At 38.9% G+C, this 18494-nt stretch overlaps 1 protein-coding gene across 3 annotated transcripts in view; it reads left to right on the top strand.

Moving 5' to 3' along the window:
• The window catches only part of LOC113051488 (nuclear factor of activated T-cells, cytoplasmic 3-like), a 70901-nt gene that overhangs the window by 44354 nt on the left and 8053 nt on the right, over window positions 1-18494 (top strand). For all 3 annotated transcript variants that reach the window (XM_026215263.1, XM_026215264.1, XM_026215265.1), the window contains 6 exons: window positions 1245-1444; window positions 1793-1965; window positions 2093-2233; window positions 9065-9120; window positions 9405-9531; window positions 12419-13435. In XM_026215263.1, coding sequence (XP_026071048.1) covers window positions 1245-1444; window positions 1793-1965; window positions 2093-2233; window positions 9065-9120; window positions 9405-9531; window positions 12419-13435 — 1714 coding nt within the window. The remainder of the gene's footprint in view (window positions 1-1244; window positions 1445-1792; window positions 1966-2092; window positions 2234-9064; window positions 9121-9404; window positions 9532-12418; window positions 13436-18494) is intronic.

Consider the following 18494-nt stretch of genomic DNA (forward strand, 5'->3'; position numbering starts at 1 on the left):
CTGATGTGCAGCACTGGGAAGGAAAACATTTCTCTAAAAGCTTTTCGTTCTGCAAAAGATTTCACAGAATAATTAGGTCTAATTATTCATGATTTAATGGGTCTTTGACTTCCCTGTTTCCATTTTCAAAAGCTGAAAGTCCTGTTTATACTATTTTAGAAACAGAAGTAGAATGTCTTTCTTGGTTTTGTTTTTCTTTTCTCACATTTCTACCCTATTTTTTCCTTCAATTCAGTGTCAGTTTTTTTTTTCTTTACTCATGGCTCGAAAACATGTCTTTATGTGCCTGTCTGGATTTTAATTACGAGTGCATTTTGAATTCGTCTTGGAAAAAGTGGGCTAACGTCTGATATTGATGTGCATGTATAAGAGCTGAACGATTATGACAAATCATAATTATTGATTATTCCCTTAAAATTGTCATTCCCAATAATAATTACAATTATCACAATTTATATCAAATTATGTTTATACCATTGTTTGATGCAACTGCATGCCCTGTTTTTATTTGAGAATAAACAAGCAGAAAACACTCTAACTGAAAAACATTTAGTGCTTTTCTGTAGTATTAAGCTTCAGATGTCAACTATACATCAGATTGGTCTCTTCTTTAAATTACAAAAAAGTACTAAATGTATGTTATACTAAAACTAAAATTAAAACAATGGAAAGACCCTTCGGATAACATGTATAAAGAAAGAAAGAAAAAACACATCTGAAGCACACAACATAAGTGGACTTTGAACGATTACGTAATTGTGGTATCCATAATTGATTAGAAATTAATTTAATTGTGCAGCCCTAGGATGAGGATTTGGGAAGTAATTGCACATATACAGGGTTTTTTGAATGGAAATGTATTGGCATAAATAATTGTGTTGCAAGTGGATAATATTGCTGTTTGATGTGTTGGATGGCCAGTGCTTCTAGATCACTGTAGCCTGTCAGAAATATCTCAGTTTGGCAGTTGAGTGCTGCAGGGATGACATCATTTTGTTACCATCACTTCATTTTCAGAAGAAATTCAGATAAAGGTGTGTGTGTGTGTATACAAACCATATAGTTTCAGTGCAATCATGAAATTTATTGTCATGCTTCAAATCATTGTTTTCTATTTTTCATAATAGTTTGTGTGTCAGGATGTCTAGGACCATCAAACAAATCTCTGCTCGCCCTACAACAGTAAACTTCTTTATTTTCATGGAAATAAAAATGAGCATGACTCATCTCTTCACTTTTAACAGCTCGTTGGCTACAGTGAGAAGCCTGTGAACCTGCAGATGTTCATCGGGACAGCGGATGACCGTTATTTGAGGCCGCACGCATTCTACCAGGTTCACCGCATAACAGGAAAAACTGTCGCTACGGCAAGCCAGGAAATTATCATCACCAGCACGAAGGTTCTCGAGATTCCTCTCCTTCCTGAGAACAATATGTCTGCCAGGTACCTGCCAACAGCTCTTCATTTCAACTTCAGTCTAGATTCTCACTCTCACTCTCACACACACAAACATAAATGTTGAATCATGATGAAGACAAAAATATTTTATATCCCCAGCCTGCCTATTATTACTTGTTGATTATTTAGTACAGAATGATAATGTTATTGTCCTTGCCCTATACTTTCAGCGGCTCATCACAATGTAGATTGTTTTATTAACTCCATGAAAAGAGTATAAATCTTTAAGTAAAAGGAAGTGGCTTAGAGTGAACAAAAATCATTTAAACAGTTTTGCTTGACAGAGAGGATGATGGAACTGTTATGGATACTTAGTTCTGATGTGTTTGTCAGTATTGATTGCGCTGGAATCCTGAAGTTGAGGAACTCTGACATTGAGCTGAGGAAAGGAGAAACTGATATTGGACGGAAAAACACTCGGGTCCGTGTGGTGTTCCGGGTTCACATCCCACAACCCAATGGAAAAGTGCTCTCACTGCAGGCTGCTTCAATTCCAGTGGAGTGCTGTAGGTTTAATACACACAAACAGACGAAAGAAAAAAAAAAGATAGATATATATATATATATATATATATATATATAAAATGAACTGTCTAATGTGATTTACCTGTATCTGTATTTGTGGTTAAATAGCGCAGCGCTCAGCACAGGAGTTACCTCAGGTCGAGAAAGCCAGTATTAGCAGTTGCCCGGTGAGTGGAGGAGAGGAAATGACCATCACTGGGTCCAACATCTTCCCTGAGTCAAAGGTCATTTTTCTGGAGAAAGGTCCAGGTAAGAATCAATGGGGTTCAAGTGCTATTTTAGCTTCTTTTCTCCATGTATCAGCGCTCATCATTTTTATTTAATTAATTTTTTTTTTTTTCTAAGAGGATTTAAGTCAAAAGATAAGTATTAAATTCTATTATATTAGCTTATATGTAAGAATCAAGTTATAATTAATTGTTATTCCAGGCAAATGATTTACATTTTTATAGCCAGTTTCATATGTCTTGGGCCTTTTCTTCTCAGATATTTTTCTCACTTTATACATAATTTAAAGACAAATCAATATTTCATATCCATTTGTTTATTTATTTAGTAAGAAGCTATGCACTAAGCTGGATGGTGTACAGGTCATATCAAAATTAACCCCTTTTAGGGTGATATTAGATCCCTGCGTTTGGCTAGTACTAATTCCTTTTAGCAAGTTGCTGCAAGCTCTGCAAACACAGCTGAGTATGCACTACAAATGTCTTCATCATTCACTGTCAGCAAATACTGCCTCCTCATCTGTCTTACCCTCAAGGATCACAATTATACCTGCACTCATTTCTGTCTTAGTGTAGGTAAACCAGCCTTATTCTTAAAAACGGTTTTTAGTTCAAACCTGTCTGGCTTTGGGAAACTGGAGCGATGGGTTAAATGTGAGGGAGTCTCGATTTCTCACTTCTCATATGAGAGCGGAATTTGATTGTTTCTCGTCAAACCAGAGTGATTTATCTTTGCTTTATCAGCATATTGACCTCCCACGATTTCCCTTCTCCTCTGGGGACACTGTGTGTGTGTGTGTGTGTGTGTTTGCGTGTGTGCATGCATATGTGTGAGTGCAGTTCAGCATGAATACACCTACACACACAAACACCACTGCACTCAAGCGGGTGCTCACTCCATAGATATATACACACACAGAAATGCACTCTTCACACACCTACATCCATACTACGCTCACTCCATAAACACCTGCAAGTGCATGGTGCACACAAATACACACCCTCATTCCCTGTGCTTATAAGCTTGTCTGTCACCCCTCACCTGCCATATGTTCACTCTCTCTGTCCATGCACACACAGAGGCTAGATTTATGGTTGGCTGTGTTGTGGGGTGTCACTGTTATTCTAGAGCTCACCTGTAGACCTTAGCATCTGTTGTAAGGATGACTCAGAGGTCAGCGGGGATTCTCTGGCTGCAGACGCACTGCAGATCACGCGCTGGAGCCAAGACACAAAGCAAATAATAGCTTACTGTGTGTGCAAGACAAACTTAGTGTTTCCTTACCTAAAAAATATTGATTTCACTGAAGCTTGTGTATAAACATGGAGTTTTTACATATTTTTCCACTATGATAGGTCATCTTAAATAAAGCACATTATAATGCATTTCTTGTTTTGTAAAGTATTTTTTGTTTAACCAAAGCTGTATGTTAAAATGCTTACCTGTATGTTGTTGTATAACAACATACGAATATGCCTTCTCTTTAGTCAGTTAAAATGTGTTTTTTTCTAGTGTATTTTATTTATTATTATTCTGAACTGTAACACATACAACATATTTTAGAAGGTGTCATACTAAATACCTTTAATACATTAAATACACTGGTAGTTTTCCCACAAATTGTTCTCTGAAAACGTGTAGCTGTTTTTGAAAACAAGTGAAATACAATGTGAACAGCCCCAAGAAATGCATTTTGGTGCCAGATGAACCTGAAACCATTTTCATAATTCCGAGCTTCACTGAGAATAGTTGACTAGATTAAAGCAACCCACAGAGTAGTCTGTTTTGAATGTTGCTAGTTACATCTACCTGGCAGATAACTGAAGCTCACTTGTTTCAGGTTGCTCTTTCTCTCCAGATCGACACACACGGCTGCCATGTGGCTGTCAGTCTGAAGCCTCAGCTTTCAGGCACTCTGCTTACAAGAGGCTTTATTAGACTGACTTTTTGGGGTTAGTCTGTGTCATGATCCCCAACAGCGCTCTGTTTGCATGGACTTTTGTGATCCTTTGAGTCTCACTGTGAGCTGAAGTAGACCTTTTACACTATGAACAGAGCCCTCAGAGACTGTCTGTCATCTCCAGCAGACGATCTCTTTTTACTTCTTTTTTTATTTATTTTTTCTCTCTCTCATTCACTCTTACTTTTCATAACATCCTGCATGGTAGAAATTCACTCTTTCTCGTATCACTCGTGTGCTCTCGTTTAATTTCTTCGATAAGCAGCTCTTCTCGCTATTTCTTTCTCGTTCTTTTTCTGTCTTGCTCATTTTTTCCATTTCTCGTTTGTAAGTAATGAAACACAAGTTAGGACCAGCCTCAGATGAAGGCAATGAATGAAAGGCATTCTGGGAATACGAGTCTTGGCCTGCCTTATGTGTGTGACTGTGTGTGTTTCTAGTTTGAGACAATGACACACTGACTCACTCAATTGGAGTTTACACATGAACACACAGGGCTGTTCTAACCCTTCAAACTGACTCTGAGAAACAGCATTTGGTACTTACCTCTCCTCTAATTGGCTCCCTGTAAAGTGGCAACCCCTCAAGGCATCCTGTGGTGATAACCCATGTTTTATTGCATTGTATAAAAATGGAAAATCCTGAGATGCTAGAACAAGTAGGGTGGAAACTATGTCTGGCCTTGAGCAGCTCTGGAGGAAAGTTCATATCTTTTCAAGCAGGAGCTCATCAGAGAGCGTCTATGCGATTTGTGAGAACATGTTGTGCAGATGTGTTTGATTGAAATCAAATATGTTTTTAATGGTGCATGCGGTAATATGACACTGGTCTTGTATTTTATACTGACCTAGCAGCCTCACATTAACTGTTAGTTACTGATGTCAAAAACTGATGCCCTATTTGCAGCAAGCCAAGTGAAATTACTTTATGTTTGAAGTGTTCATGACAACATGCCACATTTAGATGCATTATTATGATATTTTGAGATTCTATTTCAAAAACTTGATCCAATAGTAACGCATGCTAAATTCATTCAGAGTTTTTTTCAAATTAAAATCCAAGTAAGATCGCTGGAACACCTCAAGTTATATCCACCACTCACTCCAAACTATAGACAAAAGGCAAGTCATTTTGTGGACTGGCACAGAGCCGTCCATCTGAGAGGTCACTCTAGTGGTAAGGGACAAAGCAGGACGTATGAGAGGAAGGGGATCAGACTGATCATTTTAGGTCTAAATTGGACCGATTACATCTCATCTAATTGAGTGATTTTTGTATCTACATTATTTAGATGGATTGTGTCTAGATGAGTAGCCTGAGACTTTTTCATTTTTGATTTGCTGAATGGATAGATATATAGTTTAGTAGACAAATGGTTTGGGTTTTTAATCACCTGGAAAACCATAGAACTAGATAGCAACGGTTGCACTGTCCCCATATTCAGAACCTTCAGAAATCTTTGTAAAAACAAGAGTAACTTTTATATTTTAAGTAATAAATCAAGATGATTACTTATTGGACTGAAGTGATGTTAATATACTTTAGCATAAAAAAAGGAAGATACAAGTATCAAACCAGACAGATGAGGTTTTTGTGGAATGTTTATTTTTACTTCCCTCAATCCTCGTGTTGTAATATATTATATGTTTTTTAAAAGAAGAAACTCCATGGGATTGTTGATAAAACTAAACTTTAATTTTTTTTTGTACTTTGCTTTTACTGATATAACTCGCATTGATTTATTACATGATTTACAAGCTACCAGAACTTTTATTTACTTTTTGATCATATAGATATCAGCAACTGCCAACAAATCAAATATTTTTGCTGACTTTGGTCTTCTGGATAATTTTTTTTTATTTTATTTTTTATTATTATTATTATTATTATGTCAAGTATGAGCTCCATTTTCTCCTATTTCATACACCATAAGTCTAAACATGCATCTTTGTTTTTTTATATATATTTATATGTAACTTTTGTTTAAAGTTTCACTTCCACTGTTATTTCATAAGTCAGGCTTTGCAGAGTTAAAGCCCTTTTCCTCCTTCACTCTACAAAAGATTAATTCATTTGTCTTGGTCACAGTGAGAGAATATAAATGGCAGATATTAAATATTAAGTACAGTTAAGTGTTAACTACGAAAAATCAGACACAGGAAAGCTGACAAAAAAATGAGTTTTGTGTTTATAATTAATGACTCAGGAAATTGTAAATGAAGAGTTACATTAACCATCTGTTTCAATTGATGCTAGTTTACGCTTGCCAGCAGGATATTTAATTCCACATAATGACACATAAAAGCTTTGTCGGATTTGGCCAGAAGTTAATTTTTCTTGAGTTTGTTTATCATAGTAGTAATAACAGAACAGCAGTGTTCCTGAGCTGAAGAGTTAGGACAGCGTGTGTGCTTGTCACTGGCGCTGTCGGTCTGGTTTCTGTTTGAACCTGCCCTCATGTGGAGCCCTCTTTAGTGTCCAGTCAATGTCGACATGTGCTTCTGCTGTACTACTACTGCTGAAGTTACAGGCAACCAAGGTCATTCTCATATTAGCAAAATGGCTTTTGACACAGAAGGGAGTGGAGCCACTATACAGTAACCTGGTGTAAACAGCAGTCTCTGAAGTGTAATGCACCACTGGATTATGAAACCGCTCGCAGCTGTCTTTTTACTTAATAACTGCCCGCTACATTACCCCTTTTTTGTAATATATATGCATATGAACCCACTCAAGATCATTACACATGCAAAATTACTCATTTTAGACATTCTTGGGATTATGCTGCTGTTTGACTCATGTTAGACACATGTCAAGCACTAACTTCAAAGCTGGAAATGTGTTTAAGAGCGTAAATCAGACCTGTGTCATGCTGTTTGTGCGGTTTATGTAATTTATGATCCATGAAGTGATGATTTTCCCTTCCAGGATCAGTCTTAACCGGTTGGCTCTGGTCCTTTGGCTTTCATTGTCTGTCTGTAAGACGCCTGCGCAGTTGATTAGCTTCATGGCAAAGGAAAAACCTGAGATGACAGCATGTTTCCGAGAGATCCTGCACCTCTCCACGGGCAGCACGTGGAGGCATTGTGCTATGAAGAAAGTTATTCCATGCATCTTGCCATGATTCAACAATAAAAAAAATCTTCACATCTCTCTTAAACCCTTAACAGCTTTATAAATGACATCATTACCTGTGTGGAGCCCAACTGACTTCTATGTTCCTGTCAGCAAGGGGAAACAGAGAGAGACTGAGCTGATTTTCATTAAAAAGTCTCTTAAGGAGCCCGCTGTTAAGAAGTCCCTCTGCTCATACAGCTCCAGCGTTTTTAGTGCTCTTTCTTAGGAGAATTGAATGTCATTCATTTTTCGCAGTCAGGTCATTGTTGTATGCAGTCCCTGCAATGAGCTGACATTATGATCAATGAGAGCAATTGAGCCTTGTTCACTATATCATTTGCAAACAAACTCAATTGATCAATCTATTATTCTCAAGGCAAGACACAATTTATCAAGTTTAACTCTGGATTCGGTGCAGGAACGCCTGTAGAAACATCCAGCTGTAGAGCTCCCGTCTGAACCTGATGAAACTTAAAGCTGATTGGCTGGTTGTAACCTTAATCTCTAAAGCAGTGGTTTTCAACCTGTGGTCCGCGGCCCCCTAGTGGGCCGCGGTGGTATTGCAGGTGGGCCGCCAATTATTTTCTGTTCATTTGCAGTCCATTCTAGGGCTGTGCGATTAAAAGAAAACGTCCTAAAATCACGATTTGAGCGTGCGCGATTTCTAAATCGCTTTATAGCACAGTTTTCCGTGGCCCTGACCTCCTGTAGTATGCTATCTGATCCAATCAGAATGCATTGCGCCTAGCGCGAGAACAGAGACTGGGCATATGCCTAACTCCAGGTTCACACACTGTCTGTGATGCGCCTTTTTTCTGAGCCAATGTTGACGGATCAGAGCGTTCTCACTGCGGTAAAAGGCTAGAAATAAAAATGTGCGAAAATAATTCATGTCTAACACATGAGCATAGAGTGAATATGTAAGTGAACAGGATGCAGTTTAAGTGAGAGGAGACACGTTTTAAGTGTGCACACTCTCTCCTCGCAAAGCAGCGTGTTTCTGAGCACGCACGATTGGTTTTGTGACAGAGCAAAGGAAATCTGCGTGCGAACAGAGAGATTCGCACTCGTACATTATTTTAATGTGCTTTCGTGTTATATTTATGCGCTCTCACTGCTGACCGCATACGCATACTGTATACACACTGCAAACACCTGAGGCACCGCTACAATTAATGAGCTCTGAAGAATGCATGGCAAAAAAGAAAAAAAAGTTTTTTTTTTTTTTTTTTGCCACAAGTCTATAAATTTTTTTACATCTTCACTATAGTGATAATTTTGACTTATGTCTGTTCTAGAGATGTTACAACTTTTTGATAAAGCTCTGATTGGTTTTCTTTTGGAAATATGTTTAAAATTAATCCTGAATGCATTTATGACTGTAGCATGTCGGTGTGTGTCACAATTGCAAAATTGATAAAAAAAATCGCGATAGTTTTTTTTTTTTTTTTTTTTTTCCATGTTTATTCAATAAATACAGTTTAAAATCTAGCTTCTGAGTACTAAGTTATTAACCCAACAATAGCGGGGTCAGTTAATTTTTTTTTAAGTGGGCCGCGCAAACATATGTATTTGGTTGTGTGGGCCGCGAGTTGAAAAAGGTTGGGAACCACTGCTCTAAAGCTTCTGTGGAGGGCTGGAATACATGATGATGATGATGGTAGTGGTGCTGAGGGGCAAATATTGGCACACAGAGTTCAGTTCTGGGCATTGTTTATGCTAGCTGTCCTAATTTGTTGTTCCCGTGCATGCAGCTAACACTTTTCTTTCTTCAGACGGACGACCGCAGTGGGAGGTGGAGGCAAAGATCATAAGAGAGAAGAGTCAAGGAGTGAGTGAATATTTTCCTTTTTACATGTTTACAGTATTTGCCAACAAATCACAAACAATACACAAGACATAAATGTGTCTACAAACCCTTTTCAGTCTTTATTTTCTTTCTTGAACTAAAAGTTGAACTTGTTTAACGCATGATAGATTGTAATATTGTAACATGTTGTAATATGTTTTGACTATATTTGAACTTTGTATTCTTCAGTGAGATTACTTTAGGTTTGTCTCGGACATCAATCATGTGTTGTTTAATGAAGTTTTGTCTCTTGTCTCCATGTGTAGTCCAGCATCGTGGTGGAAGTGCCTCCTTATCACAGTAAGACGGTCACTTCAGCAGTGCAGGTGCAGTTCTATGTGTGCAATGGCAAACGGAAAAGGAGCCAGTCACAGCGCTTTACCTATCTGCCAGGTACGTATTTGACATCACATTATAATTCATTTCATATCAAGGCACTTACTTCCCGAAATTGGAGCCCAAAATAAATTAACCACTTGTTACTCTTCATTAAGCAGTGTCATGTGCTTTTATGTGCTCATAAAATTTGAAATGCACTTAAAGATCATAATTTTGGAGATCAGAAATCATTGCAGTATGCTGATTTGCTGCTAAAGAAGCATTTCCTATTATTATCAGTGGTGAAAACAGTTGCTACTTAACATTTTATCAGAAACTTTGATAAGTTTTCTTCCTTAGATTCAATATACTTTTTTCCAGAAAAGAAATAATGATTTATATATATACCATGTTATGTCATGAAACTCTAGATCACACAGAATGATGGGTCCTCAGGGATATGATTTTAGTAGGGCTGGATCAGAATATTCAAATATATGTTCATATACGTATATATCTGCTACGGGTTATTTTATATGCTATTTGTGCATCAGATGTCTTAAATATTCACAGCACCATATCAACTTATGTATGTCTTGTACTTGCTTGTAGCATCAACAATCTATAAATACGGTAACAAACAACAGCAGCAGCAATTCAGCAGCAATGTAGCAGATCTATTCCACCAAGACCGAATACTTTAACATTGTGATACCCATTAACATGTTAAAATCTTCAGAGAGTTCTCATTTTAAATATATATATAAGCATATTGAATTGTTATTATTATTACATTTTGTAATTTGTGGTGAGTGCACTTGTGTCTGATTCTGGCCCCACAGCAATCATGTTACTCAATTAAATGCAAAATGGTTTTATTGGTTGTGCACGTAACAGTAACAAGAATGGCACACGTATGGGTTTTCACAACAGATTCACCCGTTTGATCATGCCAGCATTCCCCTGCACTGTGCACCAGTGTGGTTAGGGATGAGGTTGTTCCAGTAATAGTTGAGCACCTGGTAACCGCTCATGTAAAACACCTTAAAGAATCAATCTGCTTGATTTACATGTGGTTGGAAGCATTAAAATCCAGGGTTTATAACTGGACCCCTTCGATGTCTTCGTCTTTCTGTTTATCTTGCTTTCATTAAATGCTAGTTCTTTTTACATCTCCCATTGGCTTCATCTGTCTTAATAGTCATATTTTGCAGAATGTTTTTGTATTTTGGAAGATTTTCCCCTATAAGACTGTTGAACGATAAGTTCAGTGATTCATATGCTATTATAATTTGTCACACATGTTGAGTTGACCTGCATTACATCAGCAAATTATTAGTTCTGTTTTTGAAATTAACTTTGAACATCTGATGAAAAGACCAAAATCCAGAGCGTAGTGTAAGACGACATCTAATTATGGCTTAAAGAGTGTCTAATAAAGTGTAGGTGTGTGTGGTTCTCATAGCAATAAGCTGGTTTGGTATTAATTTCCCAAAGTGAGTCAAACCGAAAAACAGCGTTGGCGTAATTAAATCACACGTGAGCAACATTTTTTTTGTGTGTGTGTGTGTGTCTCTGTCTCCGAGTTGCATGCTAGCTTGTAATAGAGATTGAGAACAAAAAGAGAGGGAGAGTAAGAGAGCAAGATAGGCCCAGCCTCCCGCCCACCCTCTTCGCTCCACAAAGCACCCACTCAAATTAGGGTTTCCTGTTTTCCACACTAACCCATCGGGCCTCAGCCAATCAGACGACAGCACAGGCAGCCAATATTCTGAACAGACCACGCGACTGTGGTTGCCATGGCATTGGCCCGCTGAGAAAGTGACATGGCAGGGGGAAGGGCTGAGGTGCTGTTGTTAGACTAGAGCCAGACTCTTCATGTGTAATGAATAAGCCGGCTAATGCAATGATGCAATGATTTCAATCCAGATTCAAATTAAATGCAGTGTGAATGCTTTTGGACCTGCGAGGAAGTAGTATGTAATAAACGTAATTGAATGTCTGAGGCTTCTTTGCAGGTCACAGACATATCCACCAGCTTTGGTCCAAAATGTATCTAGAAATGAATACTATTAGCTGCTTTTATCCACTGAAACGAAACTTTTTTCAAATGCATTGTAACTAAACAGTGAGTAACACCACACTCAAATGCATTCACACTCTCTCCCACACATGGTTGCCACTTTTTCTTCATATCAGGAAACTACAGTTTAACTGCAGAAATGGCCTTGCAGCAGCATATGTGCTGTGAACTGGATTTTGGTTCCCATTTGGAGCTATGCTGGAGGGCAGACAGCATTCTTAAGTTTCCAAATTCAGCTCTGGTTTACATGGCACTCAATCAGGCAACATATGCTTTCTTAGAGTCCAGTAAAAATATCCCCCACTCATGTGGGCCAGAGAAATGGCAGATTGGGAAATGGGTTACTGTACACAGTGTTACTATTACTCATTGGAGAGGAGAGGAGAGGAGAGGAGAGGAGAGGAGAGGAGAGGAGAGGAGAGGAGAGGAGAGGAGAGGAGAGGAGAGGAGAGGAGAGGAGAGGAGAGTTTAAATATTGACTTGATGAAATATGTGCAAATTTTATATTGGGCATAAATCTTGAACATCCTGTATGTTAGTCATGTAATATTTCTGTCAGTTTTATTGGAGATGGAAAAAGGGATAAAAGTCCATTACTGCTGTGAATCTATTAAACTTTAAAAGAAATGGCCAAATCAGTTTGATCAATGAGTTTGGTATGCTAATGCCATTATGAGATCTCAATAACTGTCAATATGATAACAATAGAAGTATAAATAAAATGTTTGAAGGCATATTGCTGACATTACTGAAAAGTACCAAAGATAGGAAACAAGATAATTACTGTTCAGGCTAATTCAGTGACATTTTATAGCTAACGTCATTTCAAATGTTAAGATTTTCATATATTTCTCTCTCTTTCTCCCTCCACCCTTCCAGTAAGGGTCAAGCAGGAACATCGAGATGATCTGGACTCCCCTGCTGTGCCACCCATGTCCATGTCTCTGGTCCATGCTGCCAGTTTGGTCTGTGCTCAGCCGCTGTCCTCCCCAGAGCACTCCCACCCACCAGACAGCCTTCTGTCCAGCTCACCACGTGGCCTGGCTGCAGGCCTGCACCCTCTTCAGGCCCCCTGCGCCCCGATGGGCTCCCCAACTCTTCCCCACCTGCCTCACCTTCAGGCTCAAGGACTGAATGCACCTCCTGAATGCCAGATGCCCTTCCACCCAGGCCCTGCTGCCACTGCCAGGCCATCTTACCCACCCATACAACACAACATGCCCTTCAACGGCCAACACAGTCTTCCTATGACTGCGGGCTCCCCACAGGCATATGAGCGAATGCCCTTTCAGGCCGACCCGGCTGGGTGTCATACCCTAAGTATGGGGATGGTGTATGGCCCGGCTTCTTCAACACCCGCCTCTGGAGTGCCTTCGGGGCCTGGCTCCAGCCCCAGCCATGCAGCCTGTACCGGTAGCAGCCAGGTCATGGCCCACTCTGCCCCTCACCTTCACTCTCTAGGCTATCACTGTCCCACTCCAGGGCAGGTCCCATCACCCACCCACACACTGGGACAGCCGTCCCCACAGCTCCAGCATCCTCTGGTTTACCATCCAGCCGGGCAGCAGTCTGCTTCCTGCCCCACACCCCCCAGTGCTCCTGCTCATATGGTGTCATCTCCCCACTCCGGGCCCTCGTCCCCCCAGCTCCATTCCCTCCCCTACCACTCACCCACCTCCCCATCTCCTACATCCAGTAGCCCCCTGGGGCCCATGGCACTCTCTGGACAGCCTTCTCCCCAGGCTACCAGCCCTGTCTTGGCTGGCTTGTCCCCTTCAGGTCCCTTGGTGCACCCTATGACCCAACTGGGAGAGAGGCTGAACATCAAGCAGGAGCCAGAGGATAGAGAGCCCACCTTCCGGACCATCGGCCTGCAAGATATTACGCTTGATGATGGTGAGTCTTTGCACTTAGTATTTTTGCACTATGTATTTTTTTCTTGTGACACTTGACAATGACAATTGCAACTTTTAGCGCAGTGCAGTGTATAGAAAATTAAGCAAAAAATGAAATCTTGAGGAATTTTGATAATCTTGATCTTGATGCAATATTGATACAGTTCACTTTAACATTAAAGGTATTTAAAGCTTCTGGAACTTGTTACTAAAACTTTGTTTTAGAACTATATACTAAATATACTATATACTACCATATACTAAAATGTTGCATTTGCTGTGACATATTCCACGTTGCATTTGATTTAGCTCAGATGACTGAACCTCCGTTGCATGAGACCTTTGCTTTTTCCCCTTGTTATGTAGTACTTCCTAAAAGAATTACCCCTTTATTCACTTTATTCATATGTGATCCTTTATGGATATTAGAGTAATTTAGAGTAATCAGTCTACTGATGTGTGAATAATACATTAAGGGTGAATAAACGTGTATGAATTTGTGCAGAAGTAATGCTTCATTTACTAATATGAATTTGCACAAGTTGCCTGGGGCATTAGAGTGTTTGGCAGGTCCCAGATCTTAAGAGTGTCATGACACAGGGCGAATTCCTTACACCGGTAATCCTTCTTAGTAGAGCTATGAGACCTAATGTCAGTAGTGTGGGGGAGGGAAACTGAGCGGCTGTGTTTGGAGTTGCATACTACTTTACTACTTTCATTGTTTTTACATTATGTAGTATGCATTATTAGTGTTGGATACTCAAAATAACTACTGCATTTGACAGTTGCCTGCGAGAATACACTACAGTATATACAATAGAGCTTGCTTCCATAATACAGTGAGCTCAGTATGACCTCCTATGAAGCAGATATAACATAAAATGCAGTTTTAATATACACTAAAGTGTCTGTAAAATGTTGAATGTATTTTAAAAGAAGACAATTCTGCTCACCAAGGCTGCCTTTATTGTATTCACAATACAGCAAAAACGGTAAAACGTTTTTGTGTAAACTGATACTGATTATAAAACGTCTTTAGTGTCAATTTTGATAAAAATGTTATGCATCCTTAATGAATGCAAGTATTTATTTCTTGAAAAAATAATAATAATGGTAGTGTGTTTTTAGTTTTGTGAAGTTTCAGAAGAATTACATGCACGTATTGAGATCATGTGGCAGTATGAACCACACTGTAGAGTACTACTAGTTAACATTATTCTTGTGTCTTTAAAAACATACAATATTCAGTGTGCACTGTGCAGCATACAGTAAGCAGTACACTAGTATTTTTCCCGAACATAGCCAGAGCAGGAGAGCTTGTTCTCAACTTCTGTGTTTCTGTGGATATTTTCTGCTGATGGTGTGTTTATGTGAGAAGCTCAGACAACAGACCACAATGGATTCCTTATTCACAACTCAGCAATTTATTATTGAAAATTCAAGTGCTTTGTGGGCTGTATACCTCTAAACCTGGTGCATCTATTATAATTTTTAAAAAAAATTGTGTATGACTGATGAGAGAGTTCAGGCTAATGCTGTAGTTCATCAGCACAGATACCAGCAATGTCGTCATGTTTTTGAAATATGAATCCTGGACCAGAATTTGCTCTCTGCTTTCTGGAATTCTTCAGTTACATATTCAAATGTGCTGTCGGACAGAGTTAATGAACAGCTTGTGTCACTCAAATCTCAAGTGTCCGTGTGTGTAGTGAAGTATGAGTCCAGAAGGATCCAGCATTTGTCTGAGTAATTAAACTAATTAAACTAACTATATGTGGGCATGTGTAACGCACAAACATACACAAAATTCACATTCCTGGCCAGACCGCATACTATTTCACACGAGACACATGGTTACATGCATACACGCTCAATATTTCAGAGTAGGCATGCTCAGCCCCAAAGTTGCTCACATCTAGAATTAGACATCCTCATGCACTCAGTGTGTGTGAGATGGGATGGAGTTGAAGTTTTGAACTGATTTCACCAGGGACTGTATCCTCCCTAAAGCACACACTATAAATAGGGTCTGTCATTCTCTGACTGAAGCTCTTGAGCACTGAGTTGTTAAGGAGGTCAGAAATGAACTGCAAATAGAACAGAACACAGCTCCAGTCACTGACATAAACCTTCTTTCACGTCAACATACAGCTGTCACCATGATTGAAATGTGTGGGATGTTTTGCTGAAGCATTACGATTGGCCTATTTAATGAATAAATTGAAAAATTATAAACACAATTTGGTAAAATACATTATGTATTTATAATTATTGATTAAATTCCATATAATATTGATATTATGTGCTAATAGCCAGGTTTCCATCCAAAGTTGCAAATTTAACTTATGCGCAAAATTGGAATATCGCATAAAACCATTTGTGAACAAGCAGCGTTTCCATCCAACGAGTCAAAGAGAATAAAATCGTCACTTCCTGATAAACTGGCACCATACATCATTAAGAAAAGTAGTAAAAGCTACTGAATATAATAATTTGCCTATATAATAAATAACTTGCACCTCAGAACGAGTAGACGAAACACAATGAATGCCTCTTACTTTTTTGATGCGCTTGGAGGAATTTATTTTTCGCAAAATGCATTTCCATTTTACATTTATTTGCATTAACCACCTCAAGCGAGCGTAAAAGATTTTTTCTAATTAAGGCATTTTTATTCGAAATTCAGCGTTTCCATAACTTGATTCTGACTCTAAACTTAAAAATGTGCATAAAATTACGATTTATTAATTTAAATCATTATTAAATTTATAGGAATCATGTAAAAACAACTTAGAAAAGTCCAAATAAAATAAAATGTAAAAAAGTATCAATAATTGTGTAGATCAATAGTCCCAGCCAGGTTTAGTGCCGTTAATCTGTGCAATTGTACAGTCACAGGCCTCTATCCCAAGGAGGCTATGAATCCAAAATATTTTTGCACACGTTCAGAGTAACCAGTTTTGTATTATTGTCTTCTTTACAACTGTAAACCCAGCAAAGATCTGCTGGTCTTTAAAATTGTTTGGGGGGTCTTTTTACAGTGCCAGTACTGTAAAACTCAATTCTGTACCCACTTGAAGTCACCTGCTTTCAAACACCCCTGTGTGTTGTTTTTTTGTGTGTGTGTGCATGCTGGAATGGAACGGCTTATGACCGATAATGGAAGTGGAGAAAAGAGTTCATTATGTTTAAAATATGAATATTTTTCTGACAAAAATGCCTTTATTCACTTCCCAGAGCCGTGTGAGGCATGCTTTATTGTGAATGCACGCTTTATTTGACGACTTGTGGACTGTTCAACTGTAACACCCACTGACTGCAATAATAGAGCTTGGAATAGCAAGGACAATGTTCTATATAACTACAACTAGGTTTGGTCTGAAAGAAGAAAGTCAAATACACCTAGGATGCCTCGAGAGTGTGTAAAGAAAACACAAGCTCATTTTCATTTTTGGGGAAATTAACCTTTAAGTCTTTGTTTTCCACCAGGACACAATCGTTTTCCCTGTCTTCTTCGTAAATGAAAGTGAACATTTAAAGTGAATTTTGGCTCAGTTAAAAAATAATAATAAAAGCTTCAAATATTTGTAAGTGTTAAGGGTTTTATTTTTTTTATTTTTTGATGCTCGTCTTTGTCATCTTTTTCACCCATGATGAGTTTGCATCCCTGAATAATAATACGTTCAAATAAAATGTATGCATTCATGCATGCATCATTACTGTATTCCATATAGTAAAATAAATATGTATCATATTATTGTTATTTTGCTTATTGTTTATTGCTTTTAAATATAAACTTGGCTTTCTTTTCTCTCATGTCTGTTCACTAGAGCCATGAATCACTCGTCATGGTTAACTGTAAGAGCTCTGCAGCTGGCACAGTTTCACTAGATTTAAATGTAAGTTGATGTATCAGTCAGACTTTGTCGTTCTTAATCACACTTTCCTGGCGCGTTTATGGCCCCAGATACTTCAGTTCCATTTGATGAATCACTTTTCAGCAGAAGTCAGTGGTTGTCAGTGGCAGTGCATTCTAGTAGTTGTGTGATTTTCTGTGTGAATGCAGATGAAATGTTTAGTGTAAAACCCAGTGTTTGTTTACAAATCTCACATATAGTTTCTGGTCAGACTGGTTTCAATAGTGCTGACTACAAGTGGGGATTCCCACCTGATATTCTGGTCCTGTTGTTTTCATTCCAGGTCTGTGTGGATCTGGTGCTGCCACTGGGTGGATTAACGTTTATTTCTATAGAAAGCTAATATTGAAGGGCTGGAACTCTTTTGGGATAATGGCCAAATAAGAATCGTCTGGACGGCGGTGTGTGTGTGTTTGTGTGTGTGTGAACAGATGGCACAGGTGATGTCAAAGACTCTTCGCAGGTGGCGCTGGGGAGGGGCTTCAGACAGACTGACAGATGGAAGACAAAAAAATAGTGAATTTACACAAACGCGCACACTCTCAAACAGAAAGGGCAATGAAGGACTAGGAACATAGGAAATGTAAACCAAAGGTTATAAGACCATTGTAACTTGAGTAATATACTTGTACCATTGCATTCATCTCTCAGCATGATATCCGTGATTAAATGTAGACTGCTTATGTGCTGAGTGAGCTGTATGCATGTGTGTTGTGTGTGTTAGATGAGCATAAGGGGTTTGGGTGCCATACTTCCCTGATGAGTTTGGACTGGTTCCCTCATAATGAACAGAAGGAGCAGTGTGTGTCAGTACTTACAGCAGACTTGATCTCTTTTCTCATCATCTTTCCACTCTTTTTCATGTCAGGTGTGTTTAATTAATGTCCTCCCAGAGGTCTGTGTTTGAGATGTGTATGCAGGCTCGTGCTTGTGCTCCTTTGTTCTCGTGGATGTCTGTGTGCAGCTGCCACCCCGGCGTGAGTGCACTGATCTGGGTTAATAATAGGCCAAGCCTGCTGTCTTCGGCTCTTGTATCCCTGTCATACTGTACACAGTTTCTAGTTTGTGTCCTAGAGATTATATCTTAAGTCACTCAGTTTCTATCAAAGGATGATAGTTAGTTTTAACATTTGCAATTCACCA

This window comes from Carassius auratus, chromosome 32, assembly GCF_003368295.1.
Source record: "Carassius auratus strain Wakin chromosome 32, ASM336829v1, whole genome shotgun sequence".
NCBI classification, from domain to species: Eukaryota; Metazoa; Chordata; class Actinopteri; order Cypriniformes; family Cyprinidae; genus Carassius; species Carassius auratus.